Source organism: Mesoplodon mirus (assembly GCF_964341445.2).
Source record: "Mesoplodon mirus genome assembly, chromosome: 3".
NCBI classification, from domain to species: Eukaryota; Metazoa; Chordata; class Mammalia; order Artiodactyla; family Ziphiidae; genus Mesoplodon; species Mesoplodon mirus.
Window position 1 is genome coordinate 88,364,678 of NC_138978.1, and position 12,383 is coordinate 88,377,060.

Here is a 12,383-nt window from a genome sequence, read left to right on the forward strand (position 1 = left end):
AGCACCACTGGCCTAGTTAAAGAGTAACCACTCAATAATTATAGAATTGTTAACAAGTTATAATAATTGGATCCCAACCACTATTATACCAAAAATATAATTCTCAGATGAAATGTTTTAATATTATTTATATAGAAGATATCAGCAGAAAACAAGGAGTTAAATTTACTTATCCTGGACTTTCTAGAAATCTTAGACTGATGGAGCGATTTTCCTGAGACACATCCAATAATTAGGATAGAAATTAAATAATAAATACACTTATATTCTTTTTAGGTAAACTTTCAGTATTCGAGAATGACTCCATTGATTCAAAAGATGTGTTCCAAAAAGGTTGCCTGCAAATAACACTTTCATACTATAAATATTTAAAAACCCATCTGACTGGGCTTCCTTGGTGGTGCAGTGGTTGAGAATCCGCCTGCCGATGCAGGGGACACGGGTTCAATCCCTGGTCCGGGAGGATCTTACATGCTGCAGAGCAACTAAGCCCGTGTGCCACAACTATTGAAGCCCGTGCGCCTAGAGCCCAGGTTGTGCAACAAAGAGAAGCCACCACAATGAGAAGCCCACGCACGGCAAGGAAGAGTAGCCCCTGCTCGCCACAACTAGAGAAAGCCCGTGCGCAGCAACGAAGACCCAACACAGCCAAAAATAAATCAATAAATTTATTTTTTAAAAAACCCATCTGATTACAGTAAACTAAAATTCAAGTATATTTGAAAAACAAAAATCCCTCTTTGTAATAAGAATGCTTTCACACTAGTCTGTATCACATATTCAGATTTCTGAATACTGGATTTTTCAAAGTGGGGAACAGTCCTACTAACTTGGTCATACCAAAATGCTAAGAAGTTCAGCACAACTCAAAATCAAATTAACTTTTACTTTTTGAAAAAATTTTTTAGCATGTATATAGTAGTAAATATAATGTGTTATTAATATAGGTTTTTAAATGTGTTATTAAATTTAGAATGGATAAACAACAAGGTCCTACTGTATAGTACAGGGAACTATATCCAATCTCCCAGGATAAGCCATAATGGAAAAGAATATTAAAAAAAAGAATGTCTCTATGTGTATAACTGAGTCACTGTGCTGTACAGCAGAGATTGGCATGACATTGTAAATCAACTGTACTTCAATTAAAAATAGGTTTTTCCATATACTAGAAAATAAAAAATACTTACTATTATTTTCTTACAGTCCTTTCCTCTGCATAGTTCTGTATAGGTAGAGTATTGCACATATATAATCCAGCTTCCAACAAAAACCACCAACCAGGAAAAGAAAAGATATTTCATTCGCACATATGAGAAGCGAGCCTGTAAGTAAAAGAGCACATAACAATCATTCATTCAGCACCAAGTCAGCATTCACTGTCTTAGAACATGACTTTTCCCCCTTTCTTGGAAGAACTCAATATATATTCTAGGCTTTCATATGGCAATTCTCCTAGAACAAAGTGTACTTTCACTTAGTCCAAACAGCACTGGTCTTAGAAAAGGAAGCTCCTTGGTCTTGCCAAGGAAAAGGGAACAAAATACCCTTTAAAATGTATAACCTTTCAAATACCACCAGCATCCAAACCTACTCATTAAGCACAAGCACGTGCACCACGCTACCCTGGGCACCCAGTAAGATCAGGTAAAGAAAGACACAATTCCCACTTACTACAAGCTTACAGAAGAGCGTTTCAAATAAGAATCTTAAAGTTCTTCATGAATAAGCATGGTAAAATGGTTGTGTTTTAAGAAATAAGAACAGAGAATTTGGCTACTTGTCTAATGTCTCACAGTGAGGTACAACCAGAGTAAGAAATTATTCACATTCATTCCTATTTCCCTGCTGTATTCACCAATGCTTTATGTTCCTTCTATTCAACTAATCAAATGCTTCACCTAATAGATATCCTGGAAACTTAAGGAGAAAGTTACAACTATTAAAGGAGAAGAAAGGTTAAGATATATAAAGAATAAAATACGCCCTGCATGTCAGTTTGTAAAGCTGCACAACAGGATCCTCTCTGCACTGTTTTGCTCTCAGTGCTCTGGTATCTAATTGCAACTCGGGTCAGTTAGTGTTTTTTCTCCATCAACCACATATCCAACAGTTTAATCTTCAAAATGTCAGCTAGTCAAGATAATTTGATATTTATTTTTTGAGTCTGGAACGCCAGTGGTCTGGTTTTATAAACAACTGAATTTAGGACTATGGGGAGAATTGAGCAAAATAAAGATATGTAAACAAACAACGAAAGGCTAGTTTTGCTTTTACAATCACAAGTCAGTTTCTCACACTGGGCAACAGTAGGATACTGTGAGCATGCAAAGAAAGCAGAAAGGGATGAAAGAGACGTAAATGCATCTGCAGAAGACAATGAGTGCAGAGGAAAAAGAAACTCAGGAAATACTGAATTCTGTTGGCTTTATTTGCGGTTTAGGTATCGGTCTCTGTGAGGTTAACAGATGGTGAATCCCAGTACCAAAAGGCTTGAGTACAACGAATTCACAATTATATGATAGGTCTTTGAGCTTTATTATTAAAATATTTTTTAAAATGCCTTTAATGCAAGTTATTTTTGTATAGCTCTAAATGAATTCAGTAAAAAGAAAGTTCATATAGAATTCCAAATTAAATCACATAAATGACAATGGGGTTTACATCAAGGGGTTTGTTTGAAAGACATTTAAGATTACTTGGCCCTGATAAGAGGTCTAGTCATCAGGGAGAAATTGATATGTATTAGTATTATGAAGCTTAAATATGATTAAATGACATAATGCCTATAGAACATAAGCACATTGCTAGGCACATAGAAAATACTCAACAAATAGCAAAATCAATTTGCAAGGCACTGAACAAAAAGCCAATAATGCTGTCATTATGGTTTGGCCACCACCTTCTTTTTGGGCTTGCCAAGAAGAAAACTGAATCTGAATCTGATTAAGCCTTACCAGTTTACAGGAAATACAGGAGACAGAGGAATATAAGTGACAGTTAAGTAAGTGACACTATTAGGATACAATCAGCAAACCCTAGGCTGTGGGAAGTGCTGCAATACAAACAACTCAGTTCTTCAACAAATAAAATACAAGGGAGAAAATAGAGAGAAGATGGGAAAACCAAAGATCAAAAAATACATAAGAAATGCTGTATATTAAATAATCACAATCTGTGGATCTTTTCTGAGTCCTGATTCAAATGTAAAACTGTAAAAGAAAATGACATTTATGAGACAATTGAAAACTTGAAGACTGACAGGATACCTGACGTCGTTAAGGAATTATTTTAATTTTTCTGGTGTAATAATGTAATGTTTAAAGAAAAGAGACCTTATCTTTTAGAGATAGACATTGAAATATTTATCAGTGAAATAATATCTGGGATTTGCCTCAAAATAATATGGGAAGGGAAAAGTAGGTGGGGTATGATTAAAACAAAATTGTCCATGAGTTGGTAACTGTTCAAGCTGGGTGATAGTTACATGCCTTCTTTTGTACATGTTTTTCTCTACTTTTTTAACATTTTTTATATTGTGTGATAAGGAATACTTCCACACCAAGACACCCCCTTCCCATACATTAATTCAGCAACTATTTATTGTCTACTAAGTGCCAGGTGCTGCCTTAGGCACTTTTAGAACATCTCCAGTTAAAGGGACAAACAAGTTATAAATCTACCATAAAAGTACCCTTAACACAGTTAAGAGGATTCTTTGAACAACTGTAGCATGGCATGATTTTACTTTTAGAAGTCCAATCTTTTTTTTTTCTTTTTGGCCACTAGAGAAAGATTACTTAATAAAAGATGAGGAGACAACTGTTAATCATTTGGAAACAGCATATTTAAATTCCTAAAACATATCTTATATCAAAATAAATTCCACATGAGGGATTTCCCTGGTGGCGCAGTGGTTAAGAATCCGCCTGCCAATGCAGGGGACATGGGTTCGAGCCCTGGTATGGGAAGATCCCACATGCCGCGGAGCAACTAAGCCCGTGTGCCGTGTGCCTAGAGCCGTGCTTCTCAACAAAGAGAAGCCACCACAACGAGAAGCCTGCACACTGCAACAGAGTAGCCCCCGCTCGCCGCAACTAGAGAAAACCTATGCACGGCAACGAAGACGCAATGCAGCCAACAAACAAACAAATAAATAAATTTATTTAAAAAAATAATAAATTCCACATGAAACTGATGGACATGTAAGATCTGAAATAATATAATACAAATGTAGGAATCAAGAAGTTACTGAATAAAATTATTGAAACCATTTTATTTTAGGAAAGCTAAAAGAAAAGCCAATCTTTTCTCTTTTTTAAAACCAACTTTTTTTTTTTTATATTTGGCATTTTTATTTATGGGCAACAACTATATACTCCTACATATCACTAAATTGTGTACAATTAGAAACACAGCATTGTAGAAGAGCAGACATCAGAATTAAACAGAGCAGACTTAAGGAAATATCAATCTGCATTATTTTGCCCATTTTTCATTATGTGCACAAAGAAGCATGAATGCAATTTGAAATCTTTTAATGGCAATAAAGTTACAATCACCCACCTGCGTGACAAGTCCAATCTTATATTAACACTGAGATGGGTTTTAAAAGAAGATTAATCTCAATTCATTTAGTAAAAAGTCAAGAAAGACCTTACAATGCAATACAATGTAAAAGAATATTTTCTTTTTTCGTTCCTGCCTTGCTCCACAGCAGGTAGAAGTCACAGAGCAAACGAAACAACACAGACCTGGTGAGTAGGGCTCTCTCTTAGTGTTCAGAATTTGGTCCTGTCTTACCTTCTTCTTGACACCTACCTCAAGAAGCCTAGTAATGTCAACTACCCTCTGGACTCTCCATCAATGATTTCTATTAGCTTTCAAATGCATATTGAGCTTAATAGATGCCGGCAGCTAAGACTTGTGTATTTCTCCCTCCTGCAGAGGCAGTTTAATAAAACTTGGAATCATTTTGCTTTTCTCTCAAATAGCTACGTTAAATTTTTTCCCTGGCATATGTTTAAATGGAAAAACACCCTGTAAACTGGCTTGCCCGCTGAGTGTTCATCATGATACAGAATGTCAAAAATTTTGGAGAGGAAGTTGGATTAATGATGTTCCCAGCAGGGCACTGGGCATCACCTGTTGTACATATAATGACAAAAGGAGTGAAACATGTTTTTATTCCAGCATGCCATGGAACTTACTGTGATTTGAGAGTAACACAAAATAGTATAAGGACCTTCATGTGTTCTTTTCTTTTTTTTTTTTTTAACATCTTTATTGGACTATAATTGCTTTACAATGTTGTGTTCGTTTCTGCTGTATAACAAAGTGAATCAGCTATACGTATACATATATCCCCATATCCCCTCCCTTTTGCATCTCCCTCCCAACCTCCCTATCCCACCCCTCTAGGTGCTCACAAAGCAAGGAGCTGATCTCCAGGTGCTATGCAGCTGCTTCCCACTACCTAGCTATTTTACATTTGGTAGTGTGTATATGTCAATGCTACTCTCTCACTTCGTCCCAGCTTACCCTTCCCCCTCCCCGTGTCCTCAAGTCCATTCTCTATGTCTGTGTCTTTATTCCTGCCTGCCCCTAGGTTCATCAGAACCTTTTTTTTTTTTTTTAGATTCCATATATATGTGTTAGCATACAGTATCTGTTTTTCTCTTTCTGACTTACTTCACTCTGTATGACAGACTCTAGGTCCATCCACCTCACTACAAATAACTCAATTTCGTTTCTTTTTATGGCTGAATATTCCATTGCATGTTTGTGCCACATCTTCTGTATCCATTCATCTGTTGATGGACACTTAGGTTGCTTCCATGTCCTGGCTATTGTAAATAGTGCTGCAATGAACATTGTGGTACATGACTCTTTTTGAATTATGGTTCTCTCAGGGTATATGCCCAGTAGTGGGATTGCTGGGTCATATGGTAGTTCTATTTTTAGTTTTTTAAGGAACCTCCATACTGTTCTCCATAGTGGCTGTATCAATTTACATTCACCAACAGTGCAAGAGGGTTCTCTTTTCTCCACACCCTCTCCAGCATTTATTGTTTGTAGATTTTTTGATGATAGCCATTATGAGGTGATACCTCATTGTAGTTTTGATTTGCATTTCTCTAATGATTAGTGATGCTGAGCATCCTTTCATGTGTTTGTTGGCAATCTGTATATCTTCTTTGGAGAAATGTCTATTTAGGTCTTCTGCCCATTTTTGGATTGGGTTACTTGTTTTTTTGACATTGAGTTGCATGAGCTGCTTGTATATTTTGGAGGTTAATCCTTTGTCAGTTGCTTCATTTGCAAATATTTTCTCCCATTCTGAACGTTGTCTTTTTGTCTTGTTTATGGTTTCCTTTGCTGTGCAAAAGCTTTTAAGTTTCATTAGGTCCCATTTGTTTATTTCTGTTTTTATTCCCATTTCTCTAGGAGGTGGGTCCAAAAGGATCTTGCTGTGATTTATGTCATAGTGTTCTGCATATATTTTTCTCTAAGAGTTTTATAGTGTCTGGCCTTACATTTAGGTCTTTAATCCATTTTGAGTTTATTTTTGTGTATGGTGTTAGGAAGTGTTCTAATTTCATTCTTTTACATGTCCCTGTCCAGTTTTCCCAGCACCACTTATTGAAGAGGCTGTCTTTTCTCCATTATATATTCTTGTCTTCTTTATCAAAGATAAGGTGACCATATGTGCATGGGTTTATCTCTGGCTTTCTATCCTGTTCCATTGATCTATATTTCTGTTTTTGTGCCAGTACCATACCGTCTTGATTACTGTAGCTTTGTAGTATAGAGTGAAGTCAGGGAGCCTGATTCCTCCAGCTCTGTTTTTCTTTCTCAAGATTGCTTTCACTATTCGGGATCTTTTGTGTTTCCATACAAATTGTGAAATTTTTTGTTCCAGTTTTGTGAAAAATGCATTGGTAGTTTGATAGGGATTGCATTGAATCTGTAGATTGCTTTGGGTAGTCATTTTCACCATGTTGATTCTTCCAATCCAGGAACATGGTGTATCTCTCCATCATTTTGCATCATCTTTAATTTCTTTCATCAGTGTCTTACAGTTTTCTGCATACAGGTCTTTTGTCTCCTTAGGTAGGTTTATTCCTAGGTATTTTATTCTTTTTGTTGCACTGGTAAATGGGAGTTATTCCTTAATTTCTCTTTCAGATCTTTCATCATTAGTGTAGAGGAATGCAAGAGATTTCTGTACATTAATTTTGTATCCTGCTACTCTACCAAATTCATTGATTAGCTCTAGTTTTCTGGTAGCATCCTTAGGATTCTCTATGTATAGTATCATGTCATTTGCAAACAGTGACAGTTTTACTTCTTCTTTTCTGATTTGGATTCCTTTTATTTCTTTTTCTTCTCTGATTGCTGTGGCTAAAACTTCCAAAACTATGCTGACTAATAGTGGTGAGAGTGGGCAACCTTGTCTTGTTCCTGATCTTAGAGGAAATGGTTTCAGTTTTTCACCATTGAGAATGATGTTGGCTGTGGGTTTGTCATATATGGCCTTTATTAGGTTGAGGTAGGTTCCCTCTATGCCTACTTTCTGCAGAGTTTTTATCATACATGGGTGTTGAATTTTATCAAAAGCCTTTTCTGCATCTACTGAGATTATCATATGGTTTTTATCCTTCAATTTGTTAATATGGTGTATCACATTGATTGATTTGCGTATATATTCATGTGTTCTTTAATTTCTGCAGATCCTGCTGCTTCACATTTTAAAATAAAGATTTAAAAAAAACAGCCATAAATGACATCTGTAGCTATTAACTAATTTTATTTCCCTGTGTGGCACTCACTAAAATGTTCCCAGTGGTCTGTTCCATACCAATTACCTAGACAATCTAGACTTTGATTAAGAAATGTAGTTACTGCTTCTGACCTTTTTAATTTTGCTGAACTATCCAAAATATGGCCCAGCAGATTTTCTGTTCTGCTGATTTTGTGCCTAGCTACTAGTGGTACATTGCTGTATTCCAAATTATGCTCCTGAAAGTCATGATAAGAATTTTAGTAAATACACTACAGCAGTGATTCTCAACTGGAGTCAATTTTGCCCCCAGGGGATACCTGGCAATGTCTGAAACTGGGGAGTGCTACTGGAGCCTTGTGGGTAGAGGCCAGAGATGCTGTCAAACATTCTTCAATGCACAGAAGTGCCCTTCACAACTAAGAATTATCTGCCCAAATGTCAATAGTGCTAAGGCTGAGAAAACTTGTATTATGGTTACACAGTAAAATGAAAACAAAAATTAAGCAGTTGAAAGAATCAAATTTGTATGACACTATCATTTTATTTTAGTCTTTAAGGCATAAACTACTACTAATTAGAAAAATATAACATCTGTCTGGAAATAACAGAAGTAATTCTTTATGACTAAATGATTGGCAATACCTTATTATAAATAAAGAAAAATCACTGGAGATGGAAAATATATAAATGATGAAATAAACTGTCCTACCAATTCTATTGTAAAGAATAGTGATACTTTTTCTTCTTCTTTTTTTTTTTTTTTTTTTTTTTTTTTGCGGTACGCGGGCCTCTCACTGTTGTGGCCTCTCCCATTGCGGAGCACAGGCTCCGGATGCGCAGGCTCAGCGGCCATGGCTCACGGGCCCAGCAGCTCCGCGGCATGTGGGATCCTCCCGGACCAGGGCATGAACCCGTGTCCCCTGCATCGGCAGGCGGACTCTCAACCACTGCGCCACCAGGGAAGCCCCTCTTCTTTTTTTATACTGATTGATCTCACTGTGATAACTTTATTTCAAAACAAATCTGAAAATCTATGATCTTATTCAAATGATTTTACATTAAGTTTTAAAAATAGGCATAAAGAAGCAACACCTCAAAATTTAGCCATGTAAGACTGCTTCTATGTTACTTATCAATTTTTCACATTCAACATCTTTTACAAACATATAAAGCACAAAGTCCCATCTGTTCTACCTCTAAATACTTCCTATACAGATGTTCTTAATTTTGAAAAGTAAGGAAGAGAAATAAGTATCATGTCTTACTTAATATGTTTAGTGGACTTGAACACTCAGAAAACCTAACAAATTGATAAGGGTATTGCTTGCAAAAACTCAAATACAATGATTTCATCATCTCATAGAAAAAGTTGAGAGACATGTTTGTCCTTTTTCTTTTGTGATAACACTGGTTTATAACATTTATGTAAGTTTCATGTGTACAACATATTTTCATTCAAGTTTTTCAATTACCAGTTACTCTGAAATAAACTTCAAAAATCTTTTTTTTCCTTACCATTATACTGACAACATTGTAGCTAGCTTTTACTGCTAAATATTTAGGAGTAATCTGGCTGAAAAAAACTAGAGTTAAAATTATTGACACATATCCCCAAATATAACTTTTACCCTTTTCTTTAAATAAACCCTAGATATTTATAGTAATAATACTTTTGAAAAATATGCTAGCTGTAAAAAAAACAGAAATATAAAGAAAGCATTTAATAAGGTAAATACGTTACACCACAACACATACAGATAAACTGTTCGGAATGGATCGTGTACCTTTTTTTTTTTTAACATCTTTATTGGAGTATAATTGCTCTACAATGGTGTGTTAGTTTCTGCTATATAACAAAGTGTATCCGCCAGACATATACATATATCCCTATATCTCCTCCCTCTTGTGTCACCCTCCCACCCTCCCTATCCCACCTCTCTAGGTGCTCACAAAGCACCGAGCTGATCTCCCTGTGCTATGTGGCTGCTTCCCACTAGCTAGCTATTTTACATTTGGTAGTGTATATATATGTCCATGCCACTCTCTCACTTCATCTCAGCTTTCCCTTCCCCTTCCCCGTGTCCTCAAGTCAATTCTCTACGTCTGCGTCTTTATTCCTGTCCTGCCCCTAGGTTCTTCAAAACCTTTTTTTTTTTTTTTTAGATTCCATAAATATGTGTTAGCACATGGTATTTGTTTTTCTCTTTCTGACTTACTCCACTCTGTATGATAGACCCTAGGTCCATCCACCTCACTACAAATAACTCAATTTCGTTTATTTTTTGGCTGCGTTGGGTCCCTGTTGCTGCACCTGAGCTTTCTCTAGTTGTGGCGAGCAGGCTTTTCATTGCAGTGGCTTCTCTTGTTGCGGAGCATGGGCCTTAGGCACGCGGGCTTCAGTAGTTGTGGCTCACGGGCTCAGTAGTTGTGGTGCATGGACTTAGTTGCTCCGCAGCATGTGGGATCTTCCCGGACCAGGGAACAAACCCATGTCCCCTGAACTGGCAGGCAGATTCTGATTTTTTTAATAAATGGCGCACAGGCTTCAGTAGTTGTGGCTCACGGGCTCAGTAGTTGTGGTGCATGGGCTTAGTTGCTCTGCGGCACATGGGATCTTCCCGGACCAGGGATCGAACCCGTGTCCCCTGCATTGGCAGGCAAATTCCCAACCACTGCATCACCAGGGAAGTCCCGGCAGGCAGATTCTTAACCACTGTGCCACCAGGAAGTCCCTCCTGTACCTTTATTAAAGGGTGTTTCGGGCTTCCCTGGTGGCACAGTGGTTGAAAGTCCGCCTGCCGATGCAGGGGACACAGGTTCGTGCCCCGGTCCGGGAAGATCCTACATGCCACGGAGCGGCTAGGCTCGTGAGCCATGGCCGCTGAGCCTGCGCGTCCAGAGCCTATGCTCCGCAACGGGAGAGGCCACAACAGTGAGAGGCCCGCGTACCGCAAAAAAAAAGAAAAAAAAAAGGGTGTTTCACTGCTTAGTTGGAAGGCTATGGGAAAACCATTAAGAAAATTATCTACATGTATCTAAACTATCCTAGTGCTAATTTTCATAAACATCAAAAAACAGCTATGATACTCAACCAAAGAATCACACAAAAAATTACTTTCATGTCATTCCACACAAGGAAAATCTTGAGTTTTTATGTTAAAAATAGTGAAAATAAAGGTTCTAAAAATATCTGTGGTCCCCAACTTGTCCTGAGCATGAAAATGCTTTTTTTATGACAAAACTTTAGAGAAGAATTCCTTGTCAAAGGGCATTATTAGTCTACTGATCAGAGTTTTAGCATTCTTCATCTTTCTAAGAGCTGAATTTTCACTTTTATAGGAAGATTTGTCATTGTTCTCTGATCTAAATTCTAAAGGTTTTATTTGCATGAGCATATTCTCTGTTTTGATTTTATTAGAACTCTAGAAATAAAATTCTAACAGGGAGCAGATAATTTTCACATTTTCTCTGAATGCCGGTTCATATTTTTTATAGCTTAGGCACTGACAACATCAAAAATGCAGAACACTTTTCGCTGGGGAACTAACTGCATGGGGTGATCCTTAAGCCTGTGGCTAGTTGCAATAGCAAATTACTATTCCAAAGAAGTGTCAAAGTGTGGGAAAATGCTCATGATATGGTTAGAGAAAAAAATCAGCTTTCAAAACAGCATGTATGGTATGTTCCCAATTTTGCTTTAAAAAAAAAAAAGAAAGAGAGAGAAAGTTACTAACAGACTGTAGAAACTGCAAGGAAATAAACCAAAATGTCAAGGGTGGTTATCTCAAAATGTCAAAAGTAGTGGGATTATGGATTTTTTTTTTTTTTTTTTGCGGTATGTGGGCCTCTCACTGTTGTGGCCTCTCCCGTTGCGGAGCACAGGCTCCGGACACGCAGGCCCAGCGGCCATGGCTCACGGGCCCAGCTGCTCTGCGGCATGTGGGATCTTCCCGGACCAGGGCACGAATCCGTGTCCCCTGCATCGGCAGGAGGACTCTCAACCACGGTGCCACCAGGGAAGCCCTATGGATGATTTTTATTTTTCTCTCTATCACATAGATTTTCTATAATGAATACATATTACTTTTTTAATCTGAAAAAACTACATATTTGTATATAGGTGCTTAGCATATCTATTTAAAAACATACTTCTAGGATCTAGAAGTCTCCTGACTGCTTTTCAAAAACTTTAAAAAAAAAAACTGGAAAATACATCATTCATATAGAATTGTTTAAAATACATAAGTATAACTTAAATTATAAAGTAAATACCCATATAACTCCCACCTGGGTTAAGAAACAGTTTCTCTAGTGCCTTCACTGACCCCCATGTGACCTCTCCAGTAAGGGTTAATTAACATGCTCCTGACTTCAATGATAATCATATATGTGCTTTCCTATGTAATTTAACCATTGATCATATATCCCTAAAACACAGAATGTGATGTTCATTGCTCTTGAACTTTACAGAAATAGAAGCATATACCATATATTCTATTGTGACTTGCACCTTTCTCTGATGCATACAGCCATAATTTGTTCATTTTCTTTGCTGCAGAGTATTCCACTGTTTGATTATTTTTTTAAGTGAGAAATT

The 12,383-nt window shown here is 37.1% G+C and overlaps 1 protein-coding gene across 1 annotated transcript in view; it reads right to left on the minus strand.

The window, feature by feature from the left end:
- DIPK1A (divergent protein kinase domain 1A) overlaps positions 1–12,383 on the minus strand; it is a 122,393-nt gene that overhangs the window by 38,443 nt on the left and 71,567 nt on the right. The window contains exon 2 of the mRNA XM_082613407.1: positions 1,191–1,325. Coding sequence (XP_082469533.1) covers positions 1,191–1,325 — 135 coding nt within the window. The remainder of the gene's footprint in view (positions 1–1,190; positions 1,326–12,383) is intronic.